The 26,125-nt window shown below is 35.3% G+C and overlaps 1 protein-coding gene across 2 annotated transcripts; it reads left to right on the top strand.

The window, feature by feature from the left end:
• The first annotated feature begins 24,860 nt into the window (after positions 1-24,860).
• On the top strand, positions 24,861-25,664 carry LOC120279941. 2 transcript variants are annotated; one of them, XR_005542217.1, is made up of 2 exons: positions 24,861-25,091; positions 25,171-25,664. XR_005542217.1 is itself a non-coding variant. In XM_039286625.1 (2 exons), the coding sequence occupies exons 1-2, from the start codon at positions 24,862-24,864 to the stop codon at positions 25,351-25,353; spliced, it is 345 nt and encodes a 114-aa protein (XP_039142559.1). In that variant the 5' UTR covers position 24,861; the 3' UTR covers positions 25,354-25,664. The 2 variants fall into 2 exon arrangements, 1 of the variants encoding a protein (XP_039142559.1); XM_039286625.1 differs by having other exon boundaries at positions 24,861-25,023.
• Positions 25,665-26,125: the final 461 nt, after the last annotated feature.

Raw genomic sequence — 26,125 nt, 5'->3', positions numbered from 1 at the left:
AGAATATATCTCTACAGCTGGCTTATTACAACCATTGCCTACTCAGGAAAGGGCTTTCATGGATATTACTATGGATTTGTGTAAGGTCATCCGAGGTTTCACTTCAAGAATGCTATCATGGTAGTAGTGGTTCGCTTCACCAAATACGAACACTTCATCACTCTTTCACATCCATACTTGGTCCATTTGATCGGTCAGGTTTTTTTAGACTTTGTCTACAAACTCCATGCGTTGCCGAATATCATTACTTTAGACCACGATCCCATCTTTATCAGTGAGTTTTGGTGAGAATTATTCAAGTTTTAGTGGGTGGGTTTGCAATTATCTTCTGCCTTACACCATTAGATAGTTGGATAGACTTAAATGGTGAGTAGATGCCTTGAGAATTGCTTGAGCCCCCAACAATCGATGAAATCATTGCATTAGCAAAATTTTGGTACGATACCATTTTTCATAGGTCCATCAAGATGATTTCGTTTGAAGCTTTGTATAGCTATGAGCCCTACTGCAGTTTTTCTGTCTTTTGTGAGATTCTAGGAACATGGCAGTGGACTAGTTATTACTTGAAAGAAGAATCGATTAATCAACTCCTTAAAAAAATGTTCGATTGAAGCCCAACACAAAATAAAGCAAATGGCTGATAGAAAAAGATCTGAGAGGGGTTTCAATATGGGGGACTAAGTTTTACTCAAGCTTCAAGCATATAAGCAGATTACAACCCACAAAGGCAATCAGAAGATGTAGTGTCACGCCCCGAACCCGGCTCGCCAGGCCCAGTGCACTGACAAACGGCCACACACCTACAAGGCCGAAACCAAGTAGGCATGCAAGGCCTCGAAACCTGGTCCAAAGCAGGACAAACAATATAACAAAGCTGTAAAATCAAAAGTCAAAAACAGAAATTCACAAGGTTCAAAATTCCAACTATCAAGTACAAGATGGTGCTCTATAAATAAAACACATACTCACACAGACAGAACAACAACTCAAACTTATAAAGGATCAAGATCACAATCTCTCGCTAGTTCACTAGATGTCTGTTGTACTATTCACTCCTGAACTGAAAAAAAAAACTCAACAACAAGATTATGAGCTTGAGAGCCCAGTAAGTAACCACTAAAAATATCGGGATCACAAAATGTTCAATAATCTTTAAAACATACAAAATGTAATATAATGAAATAAATATCAAAATGAACCCATAAATCAGAAATGGTTCAAAACAGATTTAATTTACCAAAATAACGAGCGTATAAGTCCCCCAAATAACTAATGGCAAAACAAAATATCATAACTCATTTATTTAAACTCGGTGACCCGAGTCGGATTTCAGAACTCATAGGTTTACCCTCGGTGACCCGATCCAGAATATCAAAAGCCGTTATTCTTCACCGACGGAATGGTGCGAAACTATAGTTTCTATGTCAGAAGTACGTGTCGACACGGTCAGTGTTTAACCCCCAGTGACAGGGTTATTGCATTGTTAATTAGGGACTACGAATTTCTATACAAAAATATACCAGTACATCCAAAATTATTGTTAATGCAGAAACACTGAAATTCTGTGATCCCGTTTTCTAATGAAAATAATTCCAATTATTTCAAAATAATATAATGCTAATGTCTAACAACAATATTTAGAAATTTAATCAATCATTTGACAACAATAATTAAAATATAAGTAATCCATACTGAATACATAATTAACATATTAATCATGTAATGCTCTCTAGAGATAGTAAGGGCATCATGTACCTTTCGATTGGAATTTTGGTGGTTTACCTCCGCTCCCGACATGGAAACCCTAGAGCTCATTGCAATCGTGCGAGGGTAGGAGTAGGAGAGATTCACTTCAACCTTTAGCATAGGATTAGACACTAGAGAGTTTTGAGAGAGTGCTTGGCATGATTTGTTTTACTTCATTTTGGTTACCTAAGGTTTCAATCTCTTTTAAACTGCAATCATCTTAATCTTTAATCTCCCAAGTGAAATCGATTTGGGCACTACTTTATTCATTGTGTTTAGTTTCTTGTTTTCTTTGATTTGGCCTCTTGCTTGTTTTTATTGTTTTTTTTTTAATTCTGAGAGTTAACTTGATCCTTGTTTTAATTAGCTAACGAAGATACTTCTATTATCTAGTCTCTATGGATTCAACCTTGCTATTGCATGCATTACTTCGATTGACACGGTCGCTTGTGTGCATATACTTTTTGTCGATCACTAGTTCTTCTTTCTCCAAGAGTTTTTATTTTATGGACCATGTCCTCACTATTCATAGAATACTTGGAGCTTTGGATTCCAAACGAACCCTCTTGCTTTTCTCAAGTCCATACAAACCGGTGATGAAGCCTTGTTTTTAGTTTTTGTTGCCATTTGTTATTGAGCTAGCCTTATAGGGAGTCAATAGCAACCCCTTCTTCTACCCATCTTCTCAGAGAGAAAGAGAGAGAGAGCTATAATTCCTGAACCCAAAAACCTTCGAACCTCCAACAAGGAACTTGTAGTTGTCGCAATAGTAAAGACTTCTTAGCCTCATCTTGTAACTCTTCCAAGTAATTTTATAGCCTTTTTATCTAAAATTTAAATATTGTGGTTGGTGTAAATAGTTGGAGGAAGGTTGTCCTTGATGCTTTAGTAGTAGTTTTATGATAAGTGCTTGTGTATAAGTATTACGAACTATACTTTCTTATATTGAGCATTACTTTTATCAGATTTTATGTCTCATTCATGTGTATTTGTGTTCTTTTGTGCATTTAGGGTTGTGGAGATAAGTTTGGAAGAAAGGAAGAAAAAATAGATTATGAACACAATTGTTGAGGGAACTCTTGGACCAAACAAGGATGAAGGCACAAGTTGGACTCGTAGACATGTGAGTGTGTGCCAACCTCCAAAATGTTCAAGTAAATACACAAATTGGAGGGGCACAAAGGCAGTCACACTCATATGTTCCAACTTGTGTAACATTGTTAAGAGCTTCATCAATATGCTAGAAAGCAAAATGCGACGTGATCTACCGCATGGTTTTGTGCCCAACTTGGCAACCTCAATGAAGAAAATGAAGTTGGAGCACCGTAGTAAAAGGAATGTAGTAGTTTACTATAGCAAATCATTGTAGAGTGCAGCTAGGGTTTGGAGAGGTTATTGTTGGGATTTCAGCCCTATATATACCGCTTTGAGAGTTTGATTTGGGGATCTTCTTCTTATTTTTTACCCATATTTTGCGGAGAGCGCGGCTAGGGTTTGGAGAGGTTTTTGCTGGGATTTTGGAGCGTTTGTACGACCTTCGACATTGAATTCCTTCGGACGAGAGTTATTGTAGGAGCTTCTGACAGCTTGGATTTGGCAGGGTGTACCCTAGGCTTGACTTTGTTTGCACTTACTTTTGATTTCATCTTTGACTTTGTATTGCTCCATGGAGAGCTAAACCCCTAGTGGGTGCTTGAACTTGTAAACCTTAGGATGATTTTGTTTAATTGACTTCTATTATGCTTCTTTAATTGATGTTTTAATTGAGTTTCAATCTTGTGTGTTTATTGATTTGATTTTCCCTTAGAGTGACACTAGGGTTGAGAATCTATCTAGGTAACCTTTTGAAGCGGTGACAACTTCACTTGGGTTAGACTTAGCAAGATTGAAGAGGGTTTAGAGGGTGAGTCGAGAGGTAGCGGAATGTCCCCTTTCCCCTCCGGCGTGATTTATCCTACCTCCATGTTCCAAGATTTATTTGTGATCATAATAGAGTGAAGTGCTAAAATACCTTCTCAACTAAGGCTTAGTTTCGTGAGTGACAGAGTGAAGTGTTAAGTTATCCTTTATGCTGGGGCTTAATTGTGGTTAGGGATCTTTCACCTAAACCAAAGGGTTAGATCTAAATTAGGGAATAGGGTTTATCACTTGGAGTTTCTATAATCTCAAGCAATCCCACACAGTGTGAGGAGTTGAGAATATCTCTTTCCACCGGGACATAGTGTAGAGGATTAGTCACTGTTGACCTTAGGTTTGGGACTGTGTGTCTTTGGATTTCCACGACTCATTAAACTTCAATTAGGAGGCATAATATTGGTCTTGCACTTGAAACAATAGTCCTAGGATAAGCATTGTTCGAATACCCCATTTTACCATCGATTACCTCTCTTTATTCCTCTTTCTTTCTCTTTTCTGTTTTATTTTTATTTGCATTGATATTTTGAATCAACATCACAAATTGGTTTTCACTCTAACTAAATAGCAATACTTCTTGTTTTTTAGCATATATTCCCTGTGTATTCGACTACCCACTCACCCGGGTCATTTATTACTTTGACGACCCGTGCACTTGCGTTACACACACGCAGTGGGTGTGGGTGTGTCATTTTATTTGAAGCTTACCTGACTGCCATGCTATCTGCTAAGGATTGGTGCATGGTATGCATGTTAAGGTCTAGCGTATGTATCTCTTGGAGATGATCTCAACTATATCTTTTATCTTTTCTTCTCCCTTCCTTTGAACTTGATGTACCTAATGTATATAGCTATGTATATATATATATATATTTATATTTATATAATTGATCTATAGCTTTTGAACATATATATATATATATACATATACTTTAGCCAGCAGCCATTTGTTACTAAGATCTTTGATTTGATCTCAATTTCTCTTAACTCCTGTTCTTCTTCTTGCTCCTCTTTGTCTTCTTCTTTTGGTTATTATTATCATTGCTAGTAATGTTTCTTTATCCTTTGTGAGAATGACCATTGTATGGCCGGGCCTACCATCCCCTTTCTTGATGACATCCTATGAAGCTCAAATTAATTTTTGTTGGCTTGTTGAATTTAGTTTGATAGATAATTAGTTAAGTTTGAAAATCTACCTTTTTCCTTTGGGGTATATATATTATAGTAACCATTTTGCAGATAGACATCGTAAACCATGTGATATTGATAGCTTTAGGTCTAGACTTGGTAGGATTTTAATATCATTACATGTCTATAAGCCTTTTTGATGGGGGGTTGAAATTGGTGTTCTGATGGGATTAAAAGTTTTGATTGGTAGCAGGTAAGTAATCCACACTTGTATTTTGCCGAATATTAATTTCAAAATTCCAGCTATTATTTATTTATTTCACCTATTTCTTGAGATTTCTAGTTGTTTAATTAGTAAATTTTTTAATTACCAACAGTTTAATTTAGTTATTGATGAACTAGTTTACTTATTATTAATTAAATATTTTTGCCTACTTGTCCATTTATTTTGTATACCCATTTATTTGTCATTTATTATTTATTTTCCACTTATCCACTTGTTTGATTATTCATTTATTCATATTGTAATAATATATTTAAAATCTCCTAAGATTGGGATCATGAAAATATTTCTACTTAATGGATGTTCTAAAAATATGTGGATTACAAATTTTGATATGTCTTGGGAATTTTGCATTAATATTTCAGTGACTCTTGGTATGTGAATTTTGGATATGTTGAAAATTGTGAACTTAGCCTACAAAACTATTTTGTTATGAATATTGTAAGTAATCCACCTTTAAATTTCCGTATTTTGAAATTATAAAATTTGATAAATTGTGTGCATGGTTTATTGAGTTATTTTAATTATCTCCTAACCATGCTTAATTATTAAAGGGAAAAAAGTATTTTCTTAATTACTTGTTTCTTTATTATTTTATTACCATTGATGATATACTCAATATTTTATTTATTCTTTACCTAGATTGTTGGTTATTAGTAATGTTTGTTGTTTTTAAAGTTATTGGGTTTTCTCCCCATTATTTGGGTACATAATTTATGATAAATGGAATTCGCTGAAGCATGGTGACAACTGGAAATCAATGATTGGGAATAGTTGTGATGGTGATAATATTCATACTTCTTCCATCTGAATTTGTTTTCCACCTTGAAACACTACATGTTTAAGTTTGAATGGTGCTAATAGTTTTGTTTGCTTGTTATGTTGTTTAAATTGTGATGTTATTTAATTCCATGACTTTCAACATGGTTTGAGTCTTATTTCCTTAGTAGGAAGGAGAAAATGCTCAAAGACAATAGTTATTTAAATGATGTTGTTACAGGTTTGTTGAAAGTCCATAATTGCATTATAGTTGTTTTCCATCTTTAAGGTGTTCCTTGTATTTAATTGCTAATTAGTGCTATACATCATGAAAGTACTTCACGAAATCATCACATGGCCAAAGTGGCAACTTGTCTTCTTTCTCCTAGTCAGCATAAATTGAAAAAAAATGAAATGGACTTTGATTTTAAAGCTTTCACTCCTTTCAAGCCCTAATTCTTTCTTCAACCACCATCGGTCACCTAACGACCATCACCCGTCAACCGACGTTGTTCACTCGTCAACTACACCACGGTGGTCGCTTATTAACCGACAACCGTCACCAATTAACCGCCACACTCATCAATAATTTCTTTTCTTCTTCTTCTTCTTCTTCTTCTTCTTCTTCTTCCAAATGCTTACTGCCTAATCCTGTATTCTCATCACCTTCAATTCGGATTGGGTCATTTGATAAGTGCTTGAGTAGACATATTTCTCTATATGTTTTACATGAATTAAGCATCATTTTTATCATGGTTTATGTCTCATATAGTGTATTTGGTGTTCTTTTGTGCAATTAGATTGTGAATACCTTAAAGGAAAAGATAGAAGCAAAGATAGGTTATGAAGATAGATTTTGGGAGTTTTTGTGCAACATAAGGGGCAAGACTCAAGAGGAGCTCATGTACATGGAGGTGTGTGCCAACTTCCAAGAGATTTCAAAACAATTTGTGAGTTGGAAGTGCACAAAGGCAGTCACACCCTAATGTCCCTACTTGTGTGAAGAATGCAAGAGCTTCCAAATGATGATTCGACAATGAAAAGTCTTATAACCTACTATGTGGACGTGTGTCCGACCATGTGGTCTCAAGAGAAGAGTGTGTGAGCTGTGTTTATGAAGATTTCACATGGTCGTGTGGTCTCTTTATGTTTATATTGAAACAATTACTATAGCAGTACTATAACAAAAATATTGTTCATGTGACCGCGTGAAAATTTCATGTGGTCGCGTGGGAATTTCTGCAGCTCATGCGGGCACATGAAATCTCACACGATCGCATGGAGCCACGTGACAGACGCGGTTTATGCTTATAAATAGCCCTTTTGCCCTATTCTTTGGGGACTTTTACCTAGCATTTGAAGGGCGAAGTGGCTAGGGTTTTAAGAGGAGGTCTTTTGGCTGAATTTGGGGTTTTTGTGGGGGGTGGAGGGGTTATTCACCAACTTTGATAGATCTTTTCTCCGTCATAGCATCGAGGGACCCTTCAGCAACCTAGTTTCGGAGAGGGATCCTTCAAGACATTGAGCGACCCATCAAGGCCATCATCATGAATTCAAGGGGATTTTATTCCATGGTTTCATTGCTTTTCATTGCATTATCCTTTGCTTTGTAACCTTCCTCCTGGAGGGCTAAACCCTAGTAGGTATTTGGGCATGTGAACCATAGGATCATATCTTTGTATTTATTTTATGTTTTCAAATAAATTCGAGTTTATTTGAGTTTTAATCTTGTTTTCTCATTGCTTGCATGTCATATTGATTCTTGTGATTGATTGGTATTGCATGATTTGTTGCCTTGGTGAGAGAGAGGTCTCCATTAGGGTTAGAATTCTAAGATTAAAGAGGGTTGAAAGGGCTAGTCATGAGATAGTGGAGTGTCCCCTTTCCCTTCGGATGAGTGCTTCCTATCTCCGTATTCCCTAGACTTTATGCAACTATATTTGGTGTGATGCGTGAGATTGAGAGATTTCTCCACTAGGACCTTGTACAGGGTTAGGGATCTTTCACTTAGAAGTAGTGTTAGATCTATCTTTAGGAATTAGTTGCACTCCTAGGTATCCCTAGAGTTTATTGCGGTCATATGTGGTGTAAGGTGTTGAGATTGAGTGATTTCTCCATCAGGACCTCTTAGGGGACTAGTATCGGTGGCGTAGAGGCGGGGACTGATTGTTCTTGGATTACCTCAACTCATCTAACTCAGTTTAGAAACATTTAATAAGTCTTGCGCTTCATGTTAGATCCTAGGGAGAGCATTGTCCGGGTACCTCATTTTTTTATTGATTGAGATCTCCCTTGTTTTCTACTTTCCCTTTGCTTGCTTATTTGTATTTTTGCAATTAAGTTCATTTTATCAAAATTCTTGATTCTGACTAGATAACTGAGAAGTGGTTACTACTAATACTTCCATTCCCTGTGGATTCGACTACCCAACTCACCGGGTATTTTATTACTTTGACACCCTACACTTGTCGTACACGTACGCAAATTGGTGTGTCATTGGTCTACAAAGTTTGCCAATAGAAGCGCTAGATTTTTATCTTTGCGAATGAATCAGGGTTTTTTTATTCATGCTGTCACCTTTTGCTAAGCCACCGGAGATGTGCTGAAAGAGACAAGATTGTTCTTAGAAGCAGACGTCACCTAGTTTGCGGAGGTGTGTGGGTATAAAACCACGTCTACTTCAATCCCTATTTGACCCTCTCCGGCGTGGATTTCTACAGCGGACTCATTGTTCATGGGATGCTTGTTGCTTTCCTCTTCCCCTCTATCATCGCTTCTCATCTCGTAATCTCTCTCTCTCTCTCTCTCTCTCTCTCTCTCTCTCTCTCTCCACTACGAAAAAATTTTCATATACCGACACTTATCTTTAGTGAAGGTTAAATTTTGTAGCTATAAACTGTTTTTTACAAACAATACTTTAAAACTATTAGAATAGATAAGATATCTACTGATGAATTTCACTCCGTTAGTATAGTATTATTATTTTCTGACTTTTATCTATAGCGACGGTCAAATTCCGTAGCTATAGACTATTTTTACCAATAATACTAGATATTTACTGATTGATTTTGTTCTGTCAGTATAGCTATTATGGTATTATGCCTATTACTTATAGTGACGATCAAATTTCATAACTATAGATATCTATAGTGATGATCAAATTCTGTAGCTATAGACTATTTTTACCAATAATAATAATTTAAAACTGCCAGAATAGAGAAAACATTTACTGACGAATTTTATAATAACACAACTTTATGACTTTCAAAATAAATCAAATATTTACAAATGCATATTCTTCCGTAAGTATAGCTAATATCAATGCTTATCTATAGTGACGGTCAAATTTTGTAGGTATAGACTATTTATACTAGCGAAATTTTATAACTGTTAGAAGAAATCAAGCATTTAATGACATCTATTTTCCCGTTGGCATAAATATTGCTATACATTGATTATTATCTATAGTGACCGTCAAATTGTGTAACTATAATTGGTTTATACTAATAAAATTTTATAACTATCAGAATAAGTTGGACATTTGCTGGCAGTTATGTTTAAAATATATGCAATTATATTTAAAATATATTTTATTAAAATATATGAAAATAAACATTTGTAAAAATAATTTTTAATTGTTATTTTACTAATAATATTAATTATTATAATAAGTTATGTTAAATTGAATGTGTTACATGTACAAGTAGTTTAATAATTTATTAAAAATTATAAATCAAGTAATATTCATTGTTAACATCGAAATTTAACCTAATCTTTTAATGCTTTAACATATTAAAAAAGTTGGGGAGTACACACGGCATTGTTGGAAGAGTTGGAGGAGGAGTTTGGATTTTCGAGGGTGAAGAGGGTGATGGTGGTTTGTAGGGTGGTGGTGGCGGGGAGGGTGGCACATGGCACACTACGGTGGTTTGACTGTGTATTGTATTTCATGTATCAATTACTTTAACTTTTGTTTGCAGATGTCTCAAGCACAACGATAGTAAGACCTGGCCTAGTTACAGAATTTCTCAAATTGATTGGTCAAAAGTAAGTTGAAATTGGGTTAAATGCTGCTATTTGTTTTGATCTCAGCATTTTACCTAATGATCATTTTCTAGGATTGATAGGCAAAACAGATACTGAAGAATTTAAGGATAAAAGCTGCTTCTTCAAACACAGAGTATAGGATTGTTGGTATGAGTAAATTTCCCTGCAATCAGCAATTGTGAATTGTTTATGGTTGGCTTTATTTTTATGTGATGGTTGCTGGTATCATTCTTTTTTGTCAGTCTATTGTAGAGTCTTCCTAGTGGCTAGCTATTTTGGACTATCGTCCTTGCCTAAATCTAATTTCTTTTGTCTTTTTAAATATACCATTGATCTTTGCAATGACTCCACCAGTCATTAAATTGGTTTAGCTTGTCTAAGTACAATATGGTTTCCATCTTCTTAATTTCTCTTTTTTGTATTCTTAATCTTTCTCTGATCTTAGAATGATGGTGTTGATGGTTATGCATTTTTTTCCATGAAAATTTCATTATATGACTTAATTTGTAATGGTGGCTTTATGTTACAAGAAGTCTACTAATGGAGTACCAGCATTTTTTTTTCTTATTATATAGGTGATTAAAGAAAAATTATCAAGGTTATTTTTCCTAATCTTTCGAGGTTACTGATTTCTATCAAGCTATCCATTGATTTGAAGAATATGGTAAGGATTATAACCAATTTGTGAATTAAATTTTTGCTAATATGGTAATGATATGTTGATTTTCTTAGATTTATTCTCTTCTTCTTTATTTTCTTATGATTAAAATTTGTTGATACTAATGCTAGAAATGATGAACTTGTTTCATGCTTGACTGCATGTAAATTCAGTTGTTGCAGTGATTTGTTGTCCAAAGTCTTGGTTGATTTTCTTTTTTCCCTCAATTTCTAAGAGATTGGATCAGTTACAACAACCAAATGCATCATTGCACCGCTCTTTTTACACATTATGTTGTATTATTTTTTAGGATTGGTTCCTTTCTGCAGATACTTTCTATAATATGACTTCTGGTTGATCTTTCTTTATTATCTATAACATCTTATTCATGTTGTAGAGCTTGGTTGCTTTCTGCAGCAAATCATAGAAGTTTATCCTTCCCCTTTCATGACTTTAATTTTAAGGATGATAAAAAGTTTCACATGTGCTGAGTTCCCAACTAAATATTTTATGAAGGCATTGTTGGAGATGTGATTGAAGATGCAAGGCTGACATAAGGTAAGGAGAAGCAGCGGTGATGGAGTCAACGTACTGTTGAATTACATGCTTATAATAAGTGGGTTTGGTAAGTGTCTTGTTAGGAATAAGTAAGTTTGGTAAGTGTCATGTTTACTACATGATAGTTTGGTAAGTGTCTTGTCATAAATAGTATGACTTAAGGGTTAAGTCTTGGAGCCTATATAAGGCCCCTTAGTTTGTAAGGAGTGGGCATTCGATTCTAAATCCTTACCCATATCCATATCTCTAATCTCTACCACCACTCCTTTGTATCTCATCCCTCTTATGCAATAAAGAAATCTCTTTGTGAATAATTCTCTCTCTCTCTCTCTCTCTCTCTCTCTCTCTCTCTCTCTCTCTCAAGTTCATGCTCTCTTATCTCTAACTCTTCAAGCAAGCTTCCGCCCTAACTGTTACTTCACCCAGGATGACCCCGACATCCCGAGTAAGTTGAACGGCATCCCCAACGACCTCCACATCGTCCCCGATGCTGGCGTGATGACGTGGGCCAGGTTCTAGTGGTATCAGAGATACAGTAACTTTCCTCAACAACAACCTCAAGGTAATATTTACCATGCAGGGGTAAAACCCTTAACGGGGTCCCCAACATATAGATAGTAAGTTTTATCTTGGTAGTATGACTTTTATTTGATCCATTAACCTATATCTAAAAATCTAAAAAGAAAAATGAGTTATGTACAGATCTTTTGAAAAAATATTTTGAGCTTAAAAATGAATCTTTTATGTGAAAAGAATTAATCTAACTAATATGAGAAGTAAGACAAACTAAAGAACACCAAAAAGTACCCTTCTGAAGGACAGGAGGTCCGTTAGTGGAAAAAGAGTGTGGAGGTAAGTCTGAACTTTGAAAGTTGGAAAGAATGAACTCTCACATATTAAAAGATAATCATTTGAATTGCAAAAAATTACTCTTCTAAGTAATTATGCAAAGTGGAACACTCAGGCTTTGGAAACTGGAGACTCTACGAGGGTGGCCTAGTACCGCAGACAAGGAAAGGTTAGTACACTCTAAGACAGTAAGGTTGAACAAGCCGACAGAGAATGTCCATGGTGAAAAGAAGATTATTTTTCAAAAACCCATAAAAATCAACAAACCAACAAAAAACCAAAAATAAGTTTTTTCTTTCAATAATTATGGATCAAATAGAGTTATTTGCCAAGTTTAACTTCTATCATATTACATGTTGTGGATCTTGTTGTTGCATAAGAATTTCTTTAAAAACTCTTATATACAACAAAGTAGTAGTAACTTTTATTTACTGCAAAGTAGAAGTAGATTATATTTTCTGCAAATCTTATTTCAGTTTTATATAAATATCATTGCACAAGATATAAAGATAAAATAAATCAAATTTTATTTTACTGCAACAAAGACAAAAATAGAAAATATAACAACAACAAAATATCAAATTAACAATATTAACAAAAAATATCAAAATGAAAAGAAATCATAAATCATCAAATTAAAAATTACAAAATGAAAGAAACAATAGAAAAAATTATACAATAATATTAAAATCTTTAAATGGAAAATATTCATAAAAAAGAGATAAAAATAATAACTAGAATATTAACAATATTAAAGATAGCAATACAAATCATCAAAGAAATAATAGAAGAAATAATATTAACAGAATTATAAAAATAAAAGATGGATGCAAAGATGGATCTAATTATCAAGAAATTAAATGATTTAGAAACACAACTATTAAAATTAAAAACTATCTTATCTAATCTAGATTATGTAAAAAATAGTATAAAATAAAAAGAAAATCGAAAAAATGAAATAGATGACTTATGTAATCAAGTAAAAAATATTCAATTAGGAACAAATCAAAACATTAGAAAACCAATAACGCCATTTAAAATCTGGACTAAAGAAGAATTATTAAAACCACCAGAATATAGGTTAAAATTTCCAAGAAATGAAACATCTACTTGAAACAACGGAATACTATAAAATTGAATTAATAAAAATAAGATATTATCCTTTAGAAGAACTAAATTAATATAACTTAAAAGATAAAATAAAATATCAAAAATATATATGGCTTAGTAAAGGAGAAGAATATCTAACAAAAAAATTAAGAATTACAAATGTATCAGAAGAAGAAAAAGAACATTTAAAAAATTGGAAAATTAAATTATCACAAGAATCTGATAATATAGATATTCAATATGTCTAGAGAAAACCAAGATAATTCAGAAAATAAAACTATAGTAAAAAATATAGAAGAATTGTATAAATTTGGAATATTTGAAACAAAAACAAAAATATATGAACATTATGATGAAATATAAATATGTTGTACAAGTGATGATAAACAAATTATATTAGATTTAATAACAGAAGAATCATATAACAAACTCGTATCATCAGGCTATACATTGATCCATCTAGGCCTACTAATGTTAGGAGTAATAAGATTACACAGAAAAGGATTAGGAACAAGAATTTTAGTAGGTTTAGTAGATATAAGACAAATTAAAAATATGACAAAACCAACTATAGAATCCATGGAATTAAATATGAATTGTGATCATCCAGAAATAATTTATATGACTCCAGACTTTTTAGTTCCTCTAGAAACATTTTATAAATATATAAAAGTAGTGATAAATTCAAAAGGTTACACCATGATCTCAAATGTAACAAATTTAATAATAACAAAAACATCCACTGGACATTTGACAAACAGCTGTAGAATTAAATATATCTTAACACCTAAAAAAGCAAAATTATTTTTAGAAAATCAAGGACAAAAGGAATAGAAGGAAATTTTATTCATCAGAAGTATTAGAAGAAAGTGAATGGAATATTCAACCTATAGATATCCCAACAACATCAAATAGACCAAGTAATGCAGAATTCTATGAAAATATTAATGGTAGTACAAGCATAAGAATGATAAATTATAAAAATAAAGGCATAAAAATAGAAAAACTTCAAGAATAAAATAGATTTAATATATACAACAGATCCAAAACTAATTGAAAAACAATTAAACCATTAATAAAATATTTAGTAAAGATAAATATAACCATAACAGATCAAATAAAACAAAGAAGAGCAATTTGGTTAATATGTGTTAAAGATTATGTAACAATGAAACAATTTTATCAAATAAGTTCAGAAATACTAATAGAAACCAAAACAGTAAAATATGATAATAAAGAAAATTAGATATGGAATATAAAATATATAATAAGAAAAGAATTATATCTATTAGAACATCAACAAAGAACAATCAGATTAAATAAATGGAAAAAATCCCTATAAGAACAATTTAAATCTATTAAAAGTTGTTATACATGAAAGATTTAATAGATTCAATAGATATAGCCTTAATAAATACTTTAATAAGTAACTCAATCAAATATACAATAAAAATTAACAGAAGTTTAAAAGAAGAAATAAAAGCATGACAATGCGTGTGGTTAAAAGGAGTTAAAAGATATATAACTTTAAGAGACCAGATTCATGATCAAGCAGAATCATTAATAGAAGTAAGAATTAAATCAAAAGAAAAATATGAAAATGGTAAATCTATTTGGAAACCAACAAAAATAAAATACAAAGATTTTCACCAAGATGAATATTCAATTAATCAACAAAGATTATGGAATTAAAGATCAAGATTGAGAAATGAATATGATTTCATAAATATTTGTTATGATTAAAAAAATGAGTAAAACAAACTTATAATCTAGATATAAATCCTAAATATTTATTAGAACAATATAACCAAGTTGAAAAATTTTTTAAAAAATGTGAACATAAATTTGAACCATTTAAAATAAATTATAAAACAAGATGTGATAAATGCTATAAATTTCATGTAACAAGACATAGAGTAACATGCTTAAAATGTGAATTATCATTATGCAGAAAATGTGTATTTGACTTATGTAATTTTACTTTTGAAGAACAAAAAATAGAAAAGCAAAGCAATAAATTCAGACAAGATAAAGAAATAATTGAACAATTATTAAAAAGAATCAAACCTCTTGAAGAAGCAGTTGATAATTTAAAAGAAAAATTACAAAATAAGAAAGAACAAATTAAAGGAAAAGCTATAATTATTCAAGAACAAAATATAATACAAGAAGAAGGGAATATTTTAGATAAGTCATTAGAAATATATGATGACTAAGAAAAGAAAATTAGATAAGGAAAATACTATAGAATTAAAAACAATGATTAAAGAATTTAAAGAATTTAAAGACAAAATAATATTGAAATATGACATAACCCATTCTAGAAGTAAAATTGTAGATTCATTACAAAATACTATAGATTTAATCACAAAAAGAAAAAGAAGACTTAATGGACAAAATAATGAAATAAAAGAGAAAAAATTAACAATGTCACAAAAAATTACAAAAATGGAAAAAGAAATAAATGAAATACAAGATAATATAAAACAATGGGAAACTAGTAACTATCTAAAACAACAAGAAACAATAAACTTCCCATTCTTACAACAAGAATTTAATCTCTGTTCATCTTCCTCTTTGAATCTAGGAATAGAAGTCTCACAACAAACTGAATCTCCATTGTTCTTATCTCTTTGGGAAACATGTAACTTAAACATGTAAAAATTACCCCATAGTTCGTCCATTCGCATTAGAGAAAACTGTGACTGCAAAACCAGCAGGTTCATATGCGTTTTCTTTAATTGTGGGAACTATGTAACTGAATTCCCTAAAAAGAAAATAAACAGACAAAGGTTTGTTCATCTGAATAATAAGAGCTGTGGCTACAAAACCAGTAGGTCCATACGCGTCTCTTGTTATGGTGAAAACCTGGTTATCTTTAAACCTCAACGATATGCAAAGCATGTAAATTTATTTAGACTAACAAGTTTTTTTTTTGCAGAAATGGTAGGAAAAAATTTCTATAATCAATCATCCTCCCTTGAACCTCAGTTAAATCTCCCAATATTCCCACCAAACTCCACTTTAAAATTCAGAACACAAGCCAACCTAAACCCGTCACAACAAGTTATTCTTGACAATCTTTGGGCCAATAAACATGACCCAAAAACCCTCATCTCTCTATTCCACTCCTTAGCAAAATACTTTCACCAGACAAATGAAAAAAAAAAAAAAATCCACCTCATTTACCATTAGCAGAAACACCCAGTATAAAATTCTCTTTGAAACCTCAAACACTTGACTACATTGTAGAACAAGAAAAGAAAATCAAAACATTGGAAGTTGAAACATCCAAAAAGAATGAAGAAGTCATTATGATCAAGGCTCAACTTCAACAAATTACAAAAGAAGCTGAAGAAATGAAGAAAATTATGATTGAAGAAAGAAAACAAAGAATAGAGAAATTTGAACTATTCTCAGAACCAATTGAAGAAGTAAAACAACTCATTTTCAAAAAAGTGATGGCAGCACAATATGACCAGTTTATCTCTGAACAAAAAGTACTAAGGCAACTTGCAAAAGAAGAAATTCTTCCAGCAGGATTTGCAATAGCTGAAAATGTTCTCAGAGAGCTAGCACATAAATATACTGGATGTCGATGTGAAGAAGGGTTCACTACTGTGAAATGTTCCTTAGATATGTCCCAATGGCTTGATCAAGAAATCAATGGCGTCCAGATAAAAGCCATCAACCTCTTTAAACATGGTTACCTATCCAGAATAATGTTGACAAGTCCAGAGCAAGCAAATTCCTTAAATGATTACTGGCAATTGATACATCTACTCCATAAGTTCTTTAAAGCTCTTGGACCACAAATTGATGGGTATGTAAATCTAGAATTAAATTCAATCCCTCCTTGTTATGATGAAGGTTATCCCGATAAAGCAAGGCATCATATCAAGATCACTCTCCTTAGCCATCATAAGCCTGAACAAGAAAGGATATCTCCTATCAGACTTGAAGATATGATCATTCCAGGAGATATTAAAAGACAAATAAAGCTTTGATGAGCCTGTGCAATCTCCATTGATTGGAAGAGAACTTGCCCTACAATTTCTAATAATCAAAGATGTCAAATGGTGCTGGAAACAAAAATCATAAAGGTATATGTTGACCAGTACAGGTTCCCCATGTACTGTCCTTTTCCAAATCTTATTTCACAAATGCCAGCTACTGAACTACACATGAAACAGGTCTGCTCATAGGCAAGAGAGTATCGCTTTGGAGATTATTCAAGATTAAGTATCCCAGCAAATATTTTATTGCTACCAAATCTAGAAGATCTCTAGAAGGCTTAGATGATATTGCTGAACAAAATCTAGCCAACATGATGGAAGGCTAGAAAATCGCTACTGTTCTAGATTCCTTACTATCCCAAACTTCAACAGCTTTTGGAAACTGAAGCAGTATTGTTTATTTTTAATATGTAAAGGAGTCGGTGTTTTTTTTTTTAGTGTGTAAAATAGGTTTGCAACTATAGCAATAGTAGTTTTACTGTTGAATGACATGCTTGTAATAAGTGGGTTTGGTAAGTGTCATGTTATGAATAGGTAAGTTTGGTAAGTGTCATGTTTACTACATGATAGTTTGGTAAGTGTCTTGTCATACATAGTATGACTTAAGGGTTAAGTCTCGGAGCCTATATAAGGCACCTTAGTTTGTAAGGAGGGGGCATTCGATTCTAAATCCTTACCCACATCCATATCTCTAATCCCTACCACCACTCCTTTGAATCTCATCCCTCTTATGGAATAAAGAAATCTCTTTGTGAATAATTCTCTCTCTCTCTCTCTCTCTCTCTCTTTCTCTTAAGTTCATGCTCTCTTATTTCTAACTCTTCAAGCAAGCTTCTGCCCTAACCATTACTTCACCCAGGATGACCCAGCATACCGAGTAAGTCGAACGGCATCCCCAATGACCTCTCCATCGTCCCCGATGCTGGCGTGGCGACATGGGCCAGGTTCTAGTGCTAAGTAAAGCATGGCGAGAATGGGAGCTGAAAAGTACCAGTCAACGGCGTTCAAATTAAGCTAAGTATATTTTGACTATGTTGACTATTAAATATTAGTCAATCTTTTGGTGTTTGCATCTAGCCAATGAGTGAGTTTAACTAGATTATGTTATGGCCAATAGAAAGTTAAGTTAAGGTTGCTGGGTAATAGCATTGCCACTTTATTTCCCCTTGTCTCTTTATTGTTCATATATAATATTGGATGAGTGCTGGATGCTTATTGGTTGGCTAATCTCTTTTGAATAGTCTTCTTCTCCTTCTTTGTATTGACCAGAGAACAACAAGGGAGGCATTATCACAAACAATTGTGATATACTTGATCATTCTTCATCGTCTTCATTTTTTCTTTCTCTAGTGACTCTCCGATCCTCATGAGGCATATCTAGTTGATTAAAGCTTAGAACCTTATCTAAGCCTTTCAGTAGAACTCTCTCTCTATTTGTTGCACATTGGAAAGAAATGCCAAAGTTAAAAGCATTATCCATATTCTTCTTGTTCATCTCTCATTAGATACCTCTTCTTAAAAGTAAGTGCCTACCCCATTTTGAAGCCAATCTAATTGTCTAACCCCAACCATTTTAAATGTATAACAATATATTATCATGTAAGGGCAAGGAAATTTCATCTCTCTTTTTGTGAGGTCTGTAACTTAAATCTCCGAGATTCCCAAAAGGTCTCAACTTAAATCTCCAACATTCCCAAAGGTCCCAACGCAGCCTAGATACATAAGTAACCTAAGAATATGACCTAACTACTTAGTTGAACCTTTGGTTTACTCAAACCCACTTTATAAGATCTGGTAGATGTATTTAACCCTTTGGTAAACTATGAGCAATTCTGGAGATGATTGTGTGATATATCCATAAATGATATTGCTGATAGGATGGCTCCAGACTGAACCACACCATGTTTTTTTTCTTTTTTTTTTGTTGTAAAAAGAACCCTAATTGATTTAGTCCCCTCCAATTCAATTCTGTGGTTTGAATCTGCTAGGAGATAATCCATTTGGTTCTTCAAACAATTTTGAGAATTCCAGCACCAAAGGTTATAGTTGCAGCTCTTTTTTAGTATGATTTCCCTTGGAATAATAAGCACAAATGAACCATAGTTACCTCCTATTTAGAAATTTGAAAAGCTTTCTCAAGGGGGCATCACTTGCATGAATTGCATCATATGGTGTTGCACTCCATTTAATTTCACCTTATGATCATTGACCTGAAACCCTATTTAGAGCTGATTCAAATCATATACAATAGAGCCTAAACTTTTGGCAATACCTTTCCCCGTCCATCCATCCATTTCATCAATCACATCTCCAGTCCCGAGGACACTCCCACATGGGTCTCCACCATAAGCACAAACGTATATTTAACTATTCACAAGCCATAAGTCATCAAGATGAATCTTCAAAATAATTTATAAACCTGAAATTGTTTCTCTTGAGCAGTTGAGTGAGCTGATGGTGGTTGTCACTTTATGGTTTGATTTTAGGTCTGAGGAAAAGGAGATTTAGTTAGATGGGACCAACGAGAAGTATATACATCGTCCATAGCCACAAGCCACAAGTGTTGCCCTGCTGTTTAGGCTGTCTTAAGTCATCAGTTGGTTAAGCACCACACAAAGTATGAGCAATAGGATCAATGAAAACTTTTCCTCTCTGATAGCTCCTTTCCTCTCTGATGGCTTTGTAACACACCTAGTCGTTCCCCTCTTGCCATGGCAAGCGGGGATCGGCAGCCGCCCCTCTTTCACATGTGAAGCCTAAGTCCTGGGCTCAAATCACTTCATCCCTCCGCCAATCCTCAGACAATTCCCCTCTGCATAAAGATCGCATTCTCTCTAAGCAAAAAGAGACAACTACCGATTTTATCAGACTTGATAATGACGCTATGAATAGAGCTAGAATGAAGTTCCAACATGCTCTCTATGAAAAGCTTTTTGGAAAACCACCCCACTTTGGATCAAGTCAAGTCCGATTTGCTCGCTAAATGGAGTTCGTTTTGGTGAGGTTACCATTTCCGATCCTTCCTAATGGGTTCCTATTGATTCGGTGTTCTTCCCATGGAAACCCTTCTTTCGAACCCACCTTTGCCAAGCTCAACACTGCTACTATCTAGTTGCAGCTTCACGTAACCTACCCATTGAGTTCTAGGGAAGATGAGATACTGGAAACTATCACTGGGTCAGGTTCGAACCCTTCTCAAGATCGATGAATTTACTAATACTCTCAGTCGATCAAAATATACCCGTATCTGTGTCGAGATCAACTTGTCCAAGCCCTTTAGCCGTGGCTTTTAGATAGGTGATGATCTTCATCGAGTGTTCGTGGTAGTCCTGTATGAATGCTTGCCAACTTTCTGTTAAACGTGTGGGATGATCGGACATGGAAGTAGCTCCTGCTCGTGATCTACGATGACTGGTGCTGCTAGAACCGTTCTAACCCTCCCGGAGTGGATGGATGAGACCGGCTCAAGCCTGGTATCAGAAGTCCCGGATCAGAGTATGGATGCCTCCAACCCTATTCCTCCTCATCCCTCATCGAAAAATCTTGATCAGACGACTCACCTTGCTGAGGAAACTAATTTTGGTCCTTGGCTTCTAGTTTCTCACCGGCGTTGTGGCGCTCATGATCGAGGAGGCGGCACACATGCTAGCCACGTGATCAACAACTGTACAGCCGACCCGAGTCTCGATAGCTCCTTGGCCCGAGGCGCTGTTTCTCATAGCATACATGGCGGGAAGTATTCCGCTTCTGGTGGGCGGCTCGCTTCTTCCCATGCCACTCAGGTCCTATTGTACAGAGGCATACCCATCTCGCCCATACGTCTTCTAGTCCACATGTTGCCCTCTCATCTCCCAATGTTCTGATTAACACACTCAGGTCCTAAGGCACTGACGTGACTTCACTCAGTGCTTTGCCACCCATCCCGTCCACTCAAAACCCTCCCCCTCATGCAACCCCAGATGTGAGCAAGGATTGGACCGCACCATTCTAACTCTCCTACTCCCATCCTCCGTTCCTCTGTTCAACCGTCTTCTCCTTCCCAGTCTCTCAAAAACCCTAGTTCTCATGTGGATCAGGTGGACAAGGTTTCTACTGCTCTTGATGATTACGGTATGGAAGAAGATAATAGTCAAGATGAGGATTACTTTGATGAGGAGAGTGATGATGAAATATGAGATATGGAGCCTCCCGATGATGGTCCTGATGATTCCATGATCCTCATCCAGTACCAAACCAAAGCTCACAAGGAGGCTCTAGTTAGAAAAGGTTCAAATCTATCTGATTTATCTCCCAAGAAGGGGAGAATGGAATCCGAAGAGCTACGCTCTTGACTGCATCCTGCTGCCTTACCCTTCCAGGGAGTGTTCTGTTTCGTCCTTTTCTTTCTTTGTTTTTATGATTACAACTAAAATCATCTGTTGGAATTGCAGGGGCATCTCTGCCGGAGATACCTTTACTCATGTCCTCCGTCTCATTCGCACCTACAAACCTGCTATCGTCTGTCTCGTGGAGACGAGAGCCGATTCTGATAAAGTTGACCATTTTTGTAGGAAAATTCCTAACAGCTGGATTGGGCTGCCATCCTATCTAATGGCTACTCTGGTGGTATCATCGTTCTTTGGCATAAATCCATTGGCACTGTTTCTCCTCTCGTTGTGTCCAATCGGGCCCTTCATATTATTATTTCTTTTGATGCTTATAAGACTTTTCTTATTTCAGTTATCTATAACTCTACCCGCCTCCATAACCAGTGCTTTCTTTGGAACAAGCTCTCTAAACTTTCCTTTCTTCAAATCCCCTGACTTATTATTGGTGACTTTAACTCTATTCTTCACAGGTCCCGAGCACAAAGGGGGCTCTTTTGCGTATTATGCTCGGAAGGCCCAGTTTTTTCTTGATTTTATTAACGACAACAACTTAATCGACTTGAACTATTCTGGACCTCACTTCACCTGGTGCAATAATCAGTCCGGTCTAGCTAGGCGTTGGGCTAGACTTGATAGATGCTTGATTAATCTCGCTTGGGCTAGCTCCTTTCAGATTAACAACCTTAAGCATCTCTCCCGCTCATTCTCTGACCATTCTCCTCTCTTTCTTTCTTCCTCTCCTTTTCACACTCATTCTAAGCATGTTTTAAGATTCGATAATAACTGGTTTGACTTTGTTGGTTGTCACAATGCAGTTCGAGACGCTTGGAGTTGTGTTCCTTTCGGGAACCCCATGCATGCCTTTACACATCTCCTGTCTCGTTCCTGCTTTAATCTTCACAAGTGGCATCGGAATGGTGTTAACAAAGCTGAATCTGATATTATTAATATTGAGGCTGAAATTGGCCATCTTGAAAACTCTGATTTTAATTTGGTCTATCAATCTCTTCTTATGGAATAGTATACTAATCTCTCTGTTTTACAGCGCCAGTGCTGCAACAAATGGGCCCAACACACCCGATTATCATGGATTAAGGATGGGGACAAGAATACCAGCTTCTTCCATGCTATTACTCGTATTCGTGCTCATACCAATCTCATTTCACAGGTTGTTGATGTTCACGGCAATTATTGTAAGGACCAATCGAGTATTGAATATGCCTTCCTTACTTTCTATAAGAACTTGTGGAACACTTCTGGAAACACACAAGCCAGTTCTTTTGATGCTCTTCCTAGTAACCTACCCTGCATTTCGGACTCTGTTGCAGCTTCTCTCGTTCGGGAGGTTACTAAAGATGAGGCTTATCGAACTATTCTATAGCTGCCCGCAGGTAAGTTTCCTGGCCCGAATGGTTTTAGTATGGAGTTTTATCATAACTTCTGGCCTATTATTGGTGATCAATTTTTCGCAGCTATTCGGTTTTTCTTTGATAACTCCTTCATGCCTACCTCTTGGGGTAAAACTTTTATCACCCTCATTCCCAAAAAAGATAAACCTAAATTTGTCACTGATTTCATACCGATTTCGCTCTATAATGTTAATTTCAAAATCATCTCTAAGCTTCTAGCTAACCGTTTGAAGCTTGTTCTCCCGAGTTCTGGTTGGTCGAGAACAAACTGGTTTCGTTTCGGATCGTTGCTCTTTCGATAATATTATAGATGTGCAAGAAGTTGTGCATACGTTAGAAACTGATTTCAAGAACCCCCCCCCCTAGGATGTTAATTAAATTAGATATCAAAAAAGCGTATGATACCGTCAATTGGAGTGCAATTCTTGTCGTTCTTAGTCATATGAACTTTCCTTTGATTTGGATCTCGTGGATTTTCTCGTCTTCAGTACTGCTCTTTTTCTCTTCTGGTTAATGGCAACCCCTCACCTTGGTTCTCCTCTTCCAGAGGTGTCCGTCAAGGGGATCCCATCTCCTCTTATCTATTCATCATGGTGACTCAGATCCTTACTTCTATGCTCAATCTTAGTCATATGAATGGTACAATCCCTGGGTTTAATTCTAATCTTAATCAAAATTTCAATCATCTCATGTATGCTGATGATTTAATTCTTATCACTCTAGCTACCAGGCGAGCTGCTCGCAGTATCAATCAATGCCTTGATCTCTATGGTAATCTTACTGGCCAGCGTCCCAATTTTAACAAGTCGCAAATCTTTTTTCCTTCCTGGTGTAATAAACATATCCCCTCTCATGTCTACTTCATTTAGAATCTCAATCAGGCCTCCTTTCCCTTTAAATACCTTGGCATATTAATTTCTCCCAAGAGACTTGCTACTTTGACTTTTCAACCCATGGTTAATAGAGTCCGTCAGATTTGCAAACCTTGGAGCAACTTTAATCTTTCACCAGTTGCTAAAACCATCTTGATTAATTCCTCCATCCTCTCCATCCCTATCTACACTCTTTATGTCTATCACATTCCTGACTAAATTATCTCTGAGATCACTAAATCTGTTAGGAAATTCTTTTGGTGTAGGAACGACAATGGAAAGGGCATCCATAATGTGAATTGGAAGGTTATTAATGAAGGTAAAACTGAGGGGGACATTGGTATTTGGAATCTATCTCTTGCTAAATACTCTTTAATGGCCAAACAATTCTTCAAGTTCTTGAATAATGAAAATGATATTTGGGTTAGCATTATGCATTTCAAGTATCGTGATTTTAATTTTTAGAAAATCTATGCCCCTGCTAATTGCTCTTGGTTCTTCATATGCTTATTTAAAACTGCTACTCGTATTAAACCTTTTTGCCGTATCAATTGTGTTAACTCTGCCAATACCTCTTTTTTATGGGACCCTTGGTCTTTTGATATACCCATCGCTCTTAAACCTACTTTTATCAATATGAACGAGGATCATGACCATCTTTCTATATTAGAATTTGTCCAAGGGGGCAAATGGAGCATTGACAAGTTGCAGTAAGTTCTAGGCTCCAATCTTAATCATTAGGATTTACCTTCTTGCTCTATTGATAACAACTCTGGTAATCACTGGATTTGGTGTCCCGCCTCTAAGCATCTACAAATTTTTGCTTCAGTGTATAATCATTTGAATCTTTGTTCCTCTCAATCTGAATCCTGGAATGGCTGGCGGCTAATTTGGCATCTCAACATCACCCCTCATGCAAAACATTTTCTTTGGACCTTGTTTCATGGTCGTATTACTACATCGAACTTTCTTTTTCAAATGAACATGAGCCCTAATAATTCTTGCATCCTATGTGGCACTTCTTGTGAAACTATTGATCACCTTTTTGGTGATTGTCGTATTGCTAAACAGTTTTGGTCCCATCTCAGTTTAAGAATAAACATATTTGTTCATTTTCGGTTTTGCTTCTGGCCTTTGGCTCACTGATGGCAATTACTCTAAACATACCACTTCTATTATTGCTGCCACAGCCTGGTTCCTTTGAAAATCCCTTTATGATGCAATTTTCCGCAATGCCAATATTAATATCCCTGCTGTTGTTTGCAGAGCTCTTGCTCATGTGCAGAAACATACCAATTGCATTCATGGTTTGCTTGGGCAAAAACTCATTCTGAATAATTTTTTTGAAAGTGATGAACTCTTCTTATTCACACATGTCAGCATCAACATGAGCTCCAAGGTAAGATCAGTTGGCTTCTTTATCTTCAACGCTAATTATGCTGTTAAAATTGCAGGCTGCTTTGCTCAAGATATGGATTCTAATTCGAGGGACGATCTTTTCGCCTTTGGTGTTGCTCTTCAAGTGGCTTTGGATAAGCATTTTCCTGTCAAACATATATTCGTCAGCACATCTTCAACCATCAGCGCTCTCTGCAATTCTGATTCTGTTATCACTTGGAGATTTTGCTCTCAACTAACTAGCATCAGATCTCTCCTGGAAGCTCTCAGATCTCCAAATATTCACTGCATTCCCGGTGCTTGGATGTCCCCTATTATCTCCCTTGCATCATTTGGGTTTAATTTCTTAGCCCTCAATCTTTTCCTGTTTGGAAGAGATCTCCCACACTGGATCATGAAATGCTTCATCAGCTCGGGTTTCAAGTTTTAACTGTCTATGTTTTTGTTTGTTTCTTTGTTTGCTTTTCGTCTGTATCTTTGTTTGCTGATAGATCTGGTTCACTCTGTTTGTAACTGTTCTTTTCTAATAAATTAGCCCCTACGGGGTTCTTCTTAAAAACAAAAAAAATAGGATCAACGCAAGTGTGTTGACTAACTAAGCTTTCATAAGAGAGAAACATTCACCCAGTTGTAACTCAGCTCATTGATGGTCCCTTGCGGACGAATGCATCCACCCATGCCTGTGTAGGTAAGTTCACTTGATGATTATACAGAGGGCAAGATTTAATAAGCAAGTTTCCAGGGCACCAAGTAAGTAGCTATGCTCATGCTTCATAGTTTTTCTGATAATTAGAAAGAAAAGAATTAAAGAGAGGTACCTTCTTATGTGGCTTGTCAAGAGGGTTTGTTCTGATTGATACCAGCTAACCTGCATAAAAACAAGGGCTGAAAATGTCACTGCAACATGCCAACATTGAACGGATTTAAGATTACAGGGTAGAGTCTGGCTTTGAGAAATTTGAATATATATATACTCAATGTGTTGCATCTTTCTGTCAAGAGGATTACAAT

Source organism: Dioscorea cayenensis, chromosome 2, assembly GCF_009730915.1.
Source record: "Dioscorea cayenensis subsp. rotundata cultivar TDr96_F1 chromosome 2, TDr96_F1_v2_PseudoChromosome.rev07_lg8_w22 25.fasta, whole genome shotgun sequence".
Lineage (NCBI taxonomy): Eukaryota > Viridiplantae > Streptophyta > Magnoliopsida > Dioscoreales > Dioscoreaceae > Dioscorea > Dioscorea cayenensis.
This window is presented reverse-complemented; position numbering and strand designations above follow the sequence as displayed.

Coding starts and splice junctions, on each gene's coding strand:
- LOC120279941 (XM_039286625.1), top strand. CDS start 24,862: ATGGCAATTACTCTAAACATACCACTTCTATTATTGCTGCCACAGCCT. Junction 25,024..25,170: donor ACATACCAATTGCATTCATG/GTTTGCTTGGGC, acceptor TTAAAATTGCAG/GCTGCTTTGCTCAAGATATG.